This window comes from Dysidea avara, chromosome 15 (genome assembly GCF_963678975.1).
Source record: "Dysidea avara chromosome 15, odDysAvar1.4, whole genome shotgun sequence".
Taxonomy (NCBI): domain Eukaryota; kingdom Metazoa; phylum Porifera; class Demospongiae; order Dictyoceratida; family Dysideidae; genus Dysidea; species Dysidea avara.
The window spans coordinates 4,379,246-4,391,680 of NC_089286.1; the positions used below are offsets into that span (position 1 = coordinate 4,379,246).

Here is a 12,435-nt window from a genome sequence, read left to right on the forward strand (position 1 = left end):
TCAGTTGCTTTTAGTGCAAACCTGTCATTAGCTAGTTGAATGAACAACATTATATCTCATTTGCTTAATGCCAACTAAATCGAATGAACTAACACCTTTTTCATGTCGCCACCCAAAAGTGGGTTCAACCTGGGTTGAATAATCCACATTCAACCCAGGTTCAACCCAGTTTCTGTTCACAAGCAATCATCACATGATGGTATTCAATGAGTGATAATTGTCTAGTATGCATTTTATGTATTCATAAAAACCGCAACTCGCTTTTGAAGCCATAAACTGAGTTCAACCTGAGTTCAACCTTACTGCTTTGTAGGATTGAATTCGGTAATGCCTTCGAGGTTCAACAGGTTCAACCTGGTTAAGGTGATCATATGAATGTATTAACCCAGGTTGAATGTGCTGGTTTAAAGTGACTATATGAAAGGCGTATAAATCTACTATGAATACCAAACCACATCATGAAGTAATTAAACATATTCCTATTGAAACACTCCAATAAAATTTAGTAAAATAAGTTAAGTTACATCACAAATCACTCACCATCATCATTTACAATAGTCACTGTAGCACTACCAGGATCACCAACTCTAAAATTATTCAGTATTGATGATGAGTCAATAGTGAGAGTAAAGTCTTCATTAGCTTCTAATGTACTATCATTGATAATGCCAACATTAAATGAAACACCGGTCTGTCCAGCAGTGAACATGACCATATATGGTCCAGAATTGTAATCATCACCTCCTGTTGTGCAAGAATGATAACAGTGATTAACTTTATACCAACAAGACCAAAGTTATATAAAGATTTGCTATGTTACATACACAAAATCTTCACAACAGTGGTAATGTGTTTCAAGAGTACAATAATGTAAAAACTAGCAATATGGCCACAGTTTGTAGCTAGTCCTGTGTATGCTATATTACTCCTCAGATCTACAAGTTCAATTTAGCTGCACAAGGTACCATCTGTTGTTTGTACAACTGTTTGTATATAATATTTTGAACTTAGTTAAGGTCTATGTATATGTTAAAGCATAGCCGCAAGTGCTATATGAAAAATAAAGTACGTTCGCCTCGTGCTTTATTAGCATCGAGGCCGTGCGTCTCGTACTTTATTTTTCATATAGCACTCGTGGCTATGCTTTAAATGATTTATGGAACTTTCTAGTCGTGTAGCTTCACCATACACTAGGACTCGTAATTAACAAGCGTTGCACGAACTATTAGCAGCCTGAACGCACACAAACTAGTTTAACAAAGTAACTCACGCGTATTTCACCATAGTTTGGCATAGTAGACGTTCATCGCATCTTTTGGCAGGTTTTGCTCGCAAACCACAATCGATTCTATTGTGAGTCACATGGTGAAGTATTTCCGTGATATCTCCAGGACTTGTCCGTTTACATTAACAAACGTAACAGCAACGTTACCTTCTCCCACCCATCATCGAAGCATTTAGGTATGTCTATAAAAGCAATCCAGTGGTGGAACTCGTATTGGCTGGGGTGATTGATCACTCAGCGTGGCGAGGCTATCAGCCTTCACCGGCTTGGGTGATTAGTCGTACTGGCGTGAGCCCCATAGGCTATTAGCCTACACTAAGGCACTTGGGCAACTGTGCTTTATTGCCCACAAAGAGTGCTTTATTGCACCGCAAAGAGTGCATTCAATAAAGCACTCTTTGCGGTGCAATAAAGCACTCTTTGTGGTCGATGAAGCAGTTGGCCAGCTGAAAGTGTACTTTATGAAATTTAAAGTACGCTTTTTCCTTTGATCTTGCCCACGCAAAGTTCTATAAGTTATCATACAGGATAATAGTACTGTATATCATACAGGATAATAGTACTGTATATTAGGAATCACAAAGATTTGGTCTTTTTTGACTAACAATATCACTCCAACAACCACAGTATTGATTTTTGATAACCAGGCTGATGCTCTAGCCACTTGGCTATGCTGGCTCACACTACACACACATTCACATGTACACACACACACACATACACACAACAAACACACATATGCATACCCACTACACACATGCGCACACAAACACACACTACACACACACAAACACACACCACACACACACACACACACACTACACACACACACACACACACACACACACAACACTACACACACACACTACACACACACACACACATACACTACACACACACACACACACACACACACACACACACACACACACACACACACACACACACACCACACACACACACTACACACAGTACACACAGTACACATGGAACATACACACACACACACACACACACACACACACACACACACACACACACACACACACACACACACACACACACACACACACACACACACAAACACATGCACGTATGCACGCACGCACACACATGCACATATGCCTAGTAAAAACATGACCTTAAATGCTGTGAACATGGCAAATGGTTGTACGTTTTTACCAAATTTATGCCATCACATTATTAATGACCAAGTAGTGACGTATTCCTCACCAATAGCTGTTCCATCAGTACTCAACACCTGTACAGTAATATCAGTTGATGATGGGTTACTGAGAACTAGTACAGGTTGTGCTGGTCCATTATTCTCATCATAACTGTATGTTGACTGTTCAAAGGAGATGGTGCAAACTATATAATCAACAGAAACATATTATACATGCAAAATGCTGTGTTCACTATTTTGAATATTATATAGCTTATTACAAAAGTTGCTTACCCTCATTATCCACTATACTCACTGTAGTATTACCAGGATCAGCTACTCCAACATTATTAGGTAGTGAGGATGAGTCAACAGTGAGAGTGAAGGTCTCATTTCCTTCACATATCATTTCATCTCTTATGGGAACATTAAATGACATACTGGTCACTTCAGCAGGAAATGTGACAGTGTATGGTCCAGAATTATAATCATCACCTCCTGTAATATAATAATAATAGTAGCTATTTAGTGATGTATCTGTATGCTCTACTCACCAGTAGCTGTTCTATCAGTGTTAACAACTTGAACAGTGATAGGAAATGATGCTATATTACTAAGAACTAGTACAGGTTGTGATGGTCCAGCATCTTCATTAACACTGTATGTTGACTGGTCAAATCGTACAGTAATAGCTGTAGTAAAATATATTACTTGCCTAACATTTGTTTTGTGGTAATACACATACAAACAATATTAAAGCACTACTCATATGAAGTTTCATCTTGAACATAAATATGTGTGAATGTAATTTTGTAAAACTTGTATACAGTTGAAAAACAGTTTGAATTGATTCCTTTAATTATTTATGTATGTGCATACACATACACACATATACACACATATAATATTTTGAATATGTGGCCATGATATATGTGACCACTGGAGGTGTTGGAAATAGAGAGCAGGAATGTCTCTATTAACATAGAGCAATAGATACTGTGGTATGCAATGAAAATTTTAAATATGATTTACCACTGTAAAAAGGTTAACAGAGTCTGTGTATGGTTTGTACTGAATGAATTAGAACCCACAATCAATAACATTTAATATCATTGCACATGCAAACACTGTCACACAATAGCTATTCATGGCAACAAGTACTACTTGGAATTGTTTGTGCTGAATCCAGTCACAGAGATTGCAAACAAGCCAAAACACCCACACTGTATAAATTAACATTACAAAATCCTGAGGGGTAAAATCATGCAGGCTCATGCAATTTGTATAAATAGGTTAACACACTTCACAACCCAGGACATGGAGCTGAATGATATGACTTAGATATAGAAATACAGTAGCTATGGCAGTGCTTAAATGCAATGTTATCCTGTGAGAGTGCAAGCAATCATAAACTTGCTAATTAAAGGGCTTGGCACCTGCTTTGCTTGCAAGTATTCGGGTGGATACTCGCAAGCAAAACAAGTGCCACATCCTTTAATTAGCGAGTTTTTAATTGCTTGCACTCTTGTAAGACAATGTTTCATTTGGGCAGTACTGTAGCTTCCTTACTCAGGCAGATGCAGGTGCACTTAGCACCTAGCATCTAGCAATGCCCTGGGCTGCCTGATTTAATCCCAAAATTATGCTTATCACATCCCATGCAAGCAGGTCAAGCTGACATAGGATGTTAGCATAGGATGTTAACATACCATTTACAAAACAAGTTGATGTTAATATGCACATCATATCCTAAACACTTGTGATGAGATGCTTTATTATCCATATAACACTTGTGGCAATGCTTTAACATTATGAGAACGGATCTATGAAAACCCAACAAATTAGTACATCCCTAAATTTTTCAGAATAAAGCACAATGATTGTGTCAAGGTGATCTAGATAGTTGTCATAGTTACTACAGCTTTTTAATTATTGTAATTAGTTTAGCTGTAATATAGTTATTTATTATGGGAATAGTGGCAACCGCCACCATTTATAGAGGAATAAATTACACATACGTGCTCATATATATAATACATTTATTAACCTAGCTATTCACCCTTCCACCGCACCAAGTTCTACATTGCCTACTCTTTTTCCTAATGCTAATCACATAACATTTTCCCACAAAGCCAATAGTGCACGTGACAATACACAAGTTCAACAATCATGCAACAAGAATACAATGTTACCATAATAGCAAGTAAGATTATGTGTGACCGAATTGGACAAAACAAGGCTTCCACACACATCCAATTTTCAGACTTTAACCAGCTGTAACTTGACTACTCAGCAAGCTATTGGCCCAAACTTTTCACAAAGTCCTTCTATAGCATAGTACAATACCAGGTGAAAAATTGAGACTAATGGCATACTGCTACATTGAGTTATGGTACTTCAAAGTCACAAGAGTGGATGTGTGTGGAAGCCTTGTTTTGTCAAATTCGGTCACATATCTACATGAGATCATGCATGACATGACGATATATATCTATATATAGATCATATAATATGTGATATAGAGAGGATGAATTTGGATGAATAACGGGAAACTGAGGAAATCATAGGGCAGGCAGTCAGTTCTTCCATCAATAGGGTAGATGAATGAACATAGCATTTGCAAGTGGTGATAGCAAACCACTGAGACATGTCAAATTGCAGCAATTGATCACTAGCAACCAAAATGACAGACCAAGGTATGTCATGAACATTAACATTGGCATCAATTGATAACGCATAACAGCTACATAACTAGCATCTGATTCACCCAAATTCCTCCAAATTTCCCCAGTTGCCCGAGCTTGCTGTATCCCACATATAAAATTACAATAGTACTTAGACAGTAATATTATTGTAGTTATAATAACCACACATAGCACAAGTATGCGTGAAGTATATGACACATCCCGATAGTATATAGAAAATTACAAAAATACCAAATGAGAATACAAGTGAGCCTGTATGTGTACCAATAGCGGTAAGCATCTTACTAAGCAAAGTTTTGCAGGACCAGCAGGGACTAATGCCTGAGAACCTGTGAGTACCAAGGAGTGTGCAGGTATGGCATAAGTATAAAGGAGTATGTACATATGATATGAATGCAATGTACACAGTAGGCCTGCCAATTGATTGTATGCGAGTGTCAACTACCTGTATGCAGCAACAAATGTATGCACATATTAGTGAGCATTAAGTGACTTCGCAAATATTGATATGCATTTTTGCAAGCATGTAAGCAGAACATAAATGTAAAAGCCCATAAGCAGCAGCAACAGTTGTATTCCAAGTCTAAATACAACCAAGTACTATACATACAGACATTGGTAAGCACGAATAAACTTGCAATTAGAGCTAAAGAGGTTACTTATGTAGTATAAAGCCTGCCATGATTTTAGACATGCAGCAGTTTATATTGTATACAGATGCTTTCAAGTTTAAAGTACAAGAGTACTCTTGTGTATGCAGACACTATGTACTGATGAAGGAAAGTGCAACTAAGGATTGGAGGTATGCACCCCCAAAAACAAGCTGGTAAATGTTGATATATGCACCCAGCCTCCTACCTGCATGCGGCCACCAATGAACATGCGTACGCCCGAGTATGGAGCACGCCTGCGAAAGCAACAGCCATTGAGCTATATAGGTATGCAACAGTTGGTGTATACCGAAGGTATTACAAGTTACATTGGCAACCGAACTAAATATTTAATTGCATAAGAAGGTAGATAGGTTGCAGAGGTATGGAAAAGCTTGTAAAGGGTCCCTAGACAATGACACCTATCCCACTGTTACACCAGGGAAAGGAAACCCTATAGTAAGGGTGTTATTATATACATGGAGAAGGGATGTGCAACCTTGGTGTAGATATGCGCATCTCCTAACTGCCTGTAGCCACAAATGGACCCGCATATGCATGGGCATGGAGCAAGCCTGCAGAGAGTAACACAGCTGAAGTGCAGTGGTCACATATGCATGTTCAACAACAGAAAGTTACTGCAATGTAACTAACCGGTGGCAATTTCACTTACGCAAAGGTGGAAATGGAATAATCCAAGCACGTCTGAGAGCTGCCATGCTTAAGGAGATAATAGTATTACTAAAGAAAAAACACTTTTGACCATAGGGATGTATACAAATACCCACTAGGTACATAATTAATAGCATAGAGTGGGGGAGGAGGGGGGGGGGGTGGTGTAGAAGGGATTGGAGAGTGGTTACACATTAGTGGTAGGTCAATCATGGAAATATAATGATGTCAGTGGCAGTGGCAGTAATGATAATGCATGAGCTAGTAAGATTAGAGTGGGATTAGGCAACTGAGGTGGTCACTAAATAGTGTAACAGTCACATACACATGGTATTACATGAAAGTAACAGTTAGGACATGCCTGTCTGCAGAAGCAGTGATAACTCGCAAGGCTATAGTGAAGAGCATGCATGCTGTGGCAGCAATACTAGCAATGAAACAGTAGAAGTAAATTACTTGCGGCAGAGTTGTAATTCAATAGTAGTGGCAACAGTATTAGCAGACATGCAGGAGCCATAAAATTCATGCAGCCGTGCTTTGGTATATCATGAGGTTGCATATCATACAGCAGCAAGAGCATCGCACAGTATCCCGCTAGTCTCCGCACTCCCGGCAGATCATGCAATAGTGGTACCCTTAAGCTCACAGCAGTGATTACATTTACGTGGCCGCACTAATGTTTCATTAAGTGGTGATAATTTATTTATTCACTCATTTATTATTTATTTTTTGTGCTGGGGCCGTGATATACATGCAGCGATAATAACGTTCATGTAGCAGCCACAAATGGAATTGGGCAACTGAGGGGATCAGGTTGGGGTCACTAGATGCCGTAGTAGCCATACTTGGGCAGTATTGCATGCATATCGACCAATTGATGTCTGGAATACATACGCTTTAACGGAAGCAGTAATAATCAGAGCAATAGCAGTAGCAACAATAATATTCATGCAGCAGCAGCAGTAATAGCATTCTTGTGGCAGCGATAACATTCATGCAGCAGCACTCTCAGTGCAATAGCAGCGGCAATAGCAATATTCATGCAGCAGCACCCTCAGTGCAATAGCAGCAGCAGCAGCAGCAGCAGCAGCAGCAGCAGCAGCAGCAGCAGCAGCAGCAGCAGCAGCAGCAGCAGCAGCAGCAGCAGCAGCAGCAGCAGCAGCAGCAGCAGCAGCAGCAGCAGCAGCAGCAGCAGCAGCAGCAGCAGCAGCAGCAGCAGCAGCAGCAGCAGCAGCAGCAGCAGCAGCAGCAGCAGCAGCAGCAGCAGCAGCAGCAGCAGCAGCAGCAGCAGCAGCAGCAGCAGCAGCAGCAGCAGCAGCAGCAGCAGCAGCAGCAGCAGCAGCAGCAGCAGCAGCAGCAATACTGCACTTACTTGATTAAACACCGCTCTTTAATAGTCGCAGTATTTGAGTGGTCCCACAATTGATTGTGAAATTAATGGCTTAAACATCGTTCACAAGAAGCGAGTGGTAGTCGAGTTTGAATAGTCGCCGCATTGATTTTGGAACTAAGGTAATAAATGCCATTGCATTTAATCAAGTAAATACAGTATTCATGCAGGAGCACCCTCAGTGCATTGGCAGCAGCAATAGCAATATTCATGCAGCAGCACCCTCAGTGCAATCGTAGCAGTAATAGCATTCATGCAGCAGTACTCTCTTAAGTGAATCATGCAACATACTTTGCGTAGCGTAAAAGCACAATAGCCTCATATACTTGAAACAGCTCGCAAGCGACTAGCCATCAAACATACAAAGTTGTAAGCCTTACGTATAGCATGCTACCGGAGAAAGCTTGTCCAGTAAATACTTGCCCATTGGTTGTGGTCCCATCCTCATCCCTCAGCTGCCACCAAACTATATGGAGGAGTGTACAAACACAGTGTAATTAGAACGCGTAATTTATTTATTTATTTAATTTTTTTGCCGGCACTACATTTATACGGCAGTATTCTCAGCCAATTATGCAACAGCAGCATATCATGCAACGGCACTCTCATTATGCAACAGCTCTCTCAGCCAAACATGTAACAGCAGCAGGCTTGTTGTACTTACCCACCGAAAGTAATCAGTACAATTACAATTACTTTTTGAAGCCAATCTAATGATTACAATTACAATTACTTCAGTATGTAAAATAATAATTACAATTACATTTCAATTACTACTGTACATTGGGGTACAACAATAACTTACAATTCTCCAGCATTAATCTTAAGGTATATTAACTGTTCAAACTTTTTGGTAGTAGTTTACATCTATTTGGTCTGAGAACATTGCCACTATGGCTGAATACACACTCAAATGGTGCAAATGTAGCTGGAACTCCCAGCTATTCTTTGCTATTGTACTTAAGATGGAGTATTTATTTGCTTTTATCATCCAAAATTTTAAAGTGCTTTATTTTTTTATTAAGGCTTTACAGACAAGTGATGAATGTCTGTAGGACACCTGGTCCTACAGCCTGTTTAAAGTTAATCTGTTGTAAACTTTGTATCATCTATATAGATACGTTTAAATTCTTTCTCTACTATTGAATATTATGTACCCCATGGGTATCGCTTACTGTACATAAAATGTTAAAACTATGTGGTCAACAAATACATGCCTATAATTTCAATACTTTACTGCAGCTGCATGGGCCACATGTCATACACATGGGATTGTGTACATAGTCTAGTCAAGTTATGGAGTAGTACTTCTATATAACATAACTTTGGTTCCTTACATTTAATTACATAATGATTATTGACTGAACAACTAATTACAATTACAATTACCATTACTTTTATGCTCAGTAAGCAATTACAATTACAAGTACAATTACTTGAAAATTGCTAATGATTAGTAATTAATTACAATTACGATTACAATTACAACAAGCCTGAACAGCAACATATCATGCATTGCAGCACTCTCAATCATGCAATGGCAGCTTGTAATGTAGCAGCACTCTCATTATGCAACAGGAGCATATCATGCAGCGGCACTCTCATTATGCAACAGCAGCAATGCAGCACTCTCAATCATGCAGTGGCAGCATATCATGCAGCAGCATTCTCAATGCGATACCATTAAGCCATTACGAGTTTTTGATTTTGCTTTGCCAGCAATATATACTTGATAACACCATCTGTGACCCTTAGCTGTAACCTAGCCAGTGCCTATATGTATCCAGCATAAGTAGTGTCTAGTGTCAGTGACCTGAACAGTAGGAGCACTTACAGCTGGCGAATCATTGACGTAACACATTATTATTAAAGCACAATAACATTCATGCGGCATCATCATGCAGCAGTGCCTTATGTGATAGCAGCATGTAGCACTAGCACTTAACTAAGGCATGAGCAACAGTAGTAGCATACATAGCATATAAAATAAACACAACAATTACCTCATGCAAATCAAGGCACGTTAGCTGTGCATATATAAACATGCTAATGGTGAAAGCTTATTACACCCTGATAACAATTAAACAACTCAAACAAACGAGCGTAACAGCTGAAAACACTTGAACAGAGGTTTATGACAAACTTGAACAGACAAGCCCGGAAGCTAACGACAATGTTAAAGGACAAGCTTGAAAGCTAACGACAAGACTAAGCCAGTACAGCAATTCGTTGCAGCGTCACTTTAATTATGCTAAACTTCTTATAGAACATGCGTGAGAACTTGGCTAGTATCCCTCGATAGCTGTTCGTCTTATTGTAATGGTGCAATCAGTTTTGTTCAATTTAGTGCGCCGCATGCAACACGTGTCACACAAGGAACGAGCTCACCGGTTATAATGAACTTCCAGCGATGACGATCTTGTTTCTTGTTTACCATCTCGATCGACTCCGTAGGCTGGAAGGACTGCTACGAAGAACCTCTGGCCATGGTAGCTCGGCTCATACACAACTCGTGCGAGTGGCCGGCACATTTTTTATTCACCAACCACTGTCCCCGGTACACAACGCGACACTAGCGGTCTTGTTTCACCTACTAGAACTTTTCTTTAACTAGGCCATTCACCTTTCAAGAACGTGGCATGTCACGTGACCGCAAACCTGTTAAATCAGTTTGTTGATTACACAATACTTGAAACCATCTCAACATTCCTTCACGTGCTTAGATCATAGTGCACCCTTACGCTATAGGCTAGCGTGCAGTTAGGTCACGGAAATTATGTGTAAGTTCTTATAGTGCTATATTGCAATATCTGCAGCATGCATGTTAACTTCAATTTATTGTGATACAATAAATTACATTATAACTGCAGAATTTCTTGTACTGTAAAAGTAGTCTAGCATGGCTTCCCCTTCAATTAGAAATTAAGGGTCTGATCTGTCTAGCATCACATACTTGTGCAGATGGAATGCGGTAATATTACAATATGATAAATGTATAAATAAAAAATTATATTTCTGTGTTTCCAGAGTTATTGATACTGTCTTTCTTAATCGAGAGGTCAGCAAAAGTATTCTTAACAATTGCCTTTTATTGTGTACTTAGCATTCAGACCGGATATATTCACACATAGCAGCGATTACAAAATATGATAAATTTTTGTATGAGTTATGTATTTCACAACCAAGCAAACTGATTGGTTGCACCTGATTTTTGTATTCTGGCACAAGTACAGTATGCTAGACAGACCAGACCAGCAATTTCCCATCGAAGGGGTGGCTGCACCAAACTACTATAAAAGCAGGTAGGAATAATGTGTGTGCGTGCTTTAAAACATTTGTTGATAAGATATTATTTGCTGTTATCAAGTACAGTACTACAGTTATCATACACTATGTAGCTACAACTGTTCGTCAGTCCTTTACAGATTGCTATGGGTAAAATAATTATGTATCATCAAAATAAAATTTGAATACTTTGTTCATAGAGAATAAAGGCTCTAACAATAAAAACCTGGACATCATCATATCTGCGTGGAGTTAAAAATCTTTGTTTCATTGCAGTAGATGAAAGGATATATAAAGTATGGACATTTGTTTATTGTCAAAGTGATAGTATGCGATTCATCTTTCTTCACTGAATTCGCCTTTGTATGTAGTGAAGAAAAGTGATACAAGAAAAACTTACTCAGCAATTAATCACAGAAAACATGATGGTGTAAGTTTCAACCCTGTATGTCACTGTGTTTGAAAATTATAATTGTTTTTGTAAACATCTGTAATTTATTTTCCCTATAATTGCTGCAAAAATTGATTTCAAACCACACGCACACCCACAGCTGGCCTTTGTGGACATGCATCTGGTTTGTTGAAATAGTTCTTCAGAAAGTGTGCGTGCGTACCTATCTATCTACCTACCTACTTATACATATGCACCCACGTGCGCAAAATTGTTCGATAGTGAAAGCAGCTTGCACATAACAGGTAAAAGGATAATGGAGTCTGTATTAAACTTTTGCACAAGAAAGCTCTGAGGTGGTTTCTTATTGATGGTCTGAAATGACTCTCCTCAGACTTCATGAGCTACCTTCCTATCATATTTTACAGGTGAAAGGGTACTTAAGTGAACAAAACTTGTGGCTTTGTCAAGAGAACAGGGTAAAGCATGATAGACATGCTATATAATCGGATGGTTGCAGGTTCGGGGCTGCCCAGGTCCAGCCATGGATTTTTTCTTCTTTCTCCTACTTTTCAAACATACTTAGTACAGTTAATGTAAACATCTTAGGCCTTTATAAGGCCTTCTGTTATACAGGCTCTACCTTTACCAGGTACTTTAATCATAATAATATAAGACAATTGAGAAGATACTTCTGTGTGTAATATGTTGTTTAAAGTGAAGTAATGCTTCCTTAGAAGTGCATAGCAACATAATTACAAACTTACAAATAATTTACTAATGATGAAATATGAAATTGCATTATATTGTAACCCGCTGAGTGAAAACTGGCCATTTTTGCAAAATTCTATCTTGCTATAACAACCGGAATTACGTGCATTTTAATTGCTTC

At 38.9% G+C, this 12,435-nt stretch overlaps 1 protein-coding gene across 1 annotated transcript in view; it reads right to left on the bottom strand.

Moving 5' to 3' along the window:
* Positions 1–12,435, bottom strand: part of LOC136246072 (adhesion G-protein coupled receptor V1-like) — a 251,552-nt gene that overhangs the window by 132,007 nt on the left and 107,110 nt on the right. The window contains exons 15-18 of the mRNA XM_066037520.1: positions 3,005–3,142; positions 2,745–2,948; positions 2,519–2,656; positions 541–744 (exon numbers count right to left, since the gene is read on the bottom strand). Coding sequence (XP_065893592.1) covers positions 541–744; positions 2,519–2,656; positions 2,745–2,948; positions 3,005–3,142 — 684 coding nt within the window. The remainder of the gene's footprint in view (positions 1–540; positions 745–2,518; positions 2,657–2,744; positions 2,949–3,004; positions 3,143–12,435) is intronic.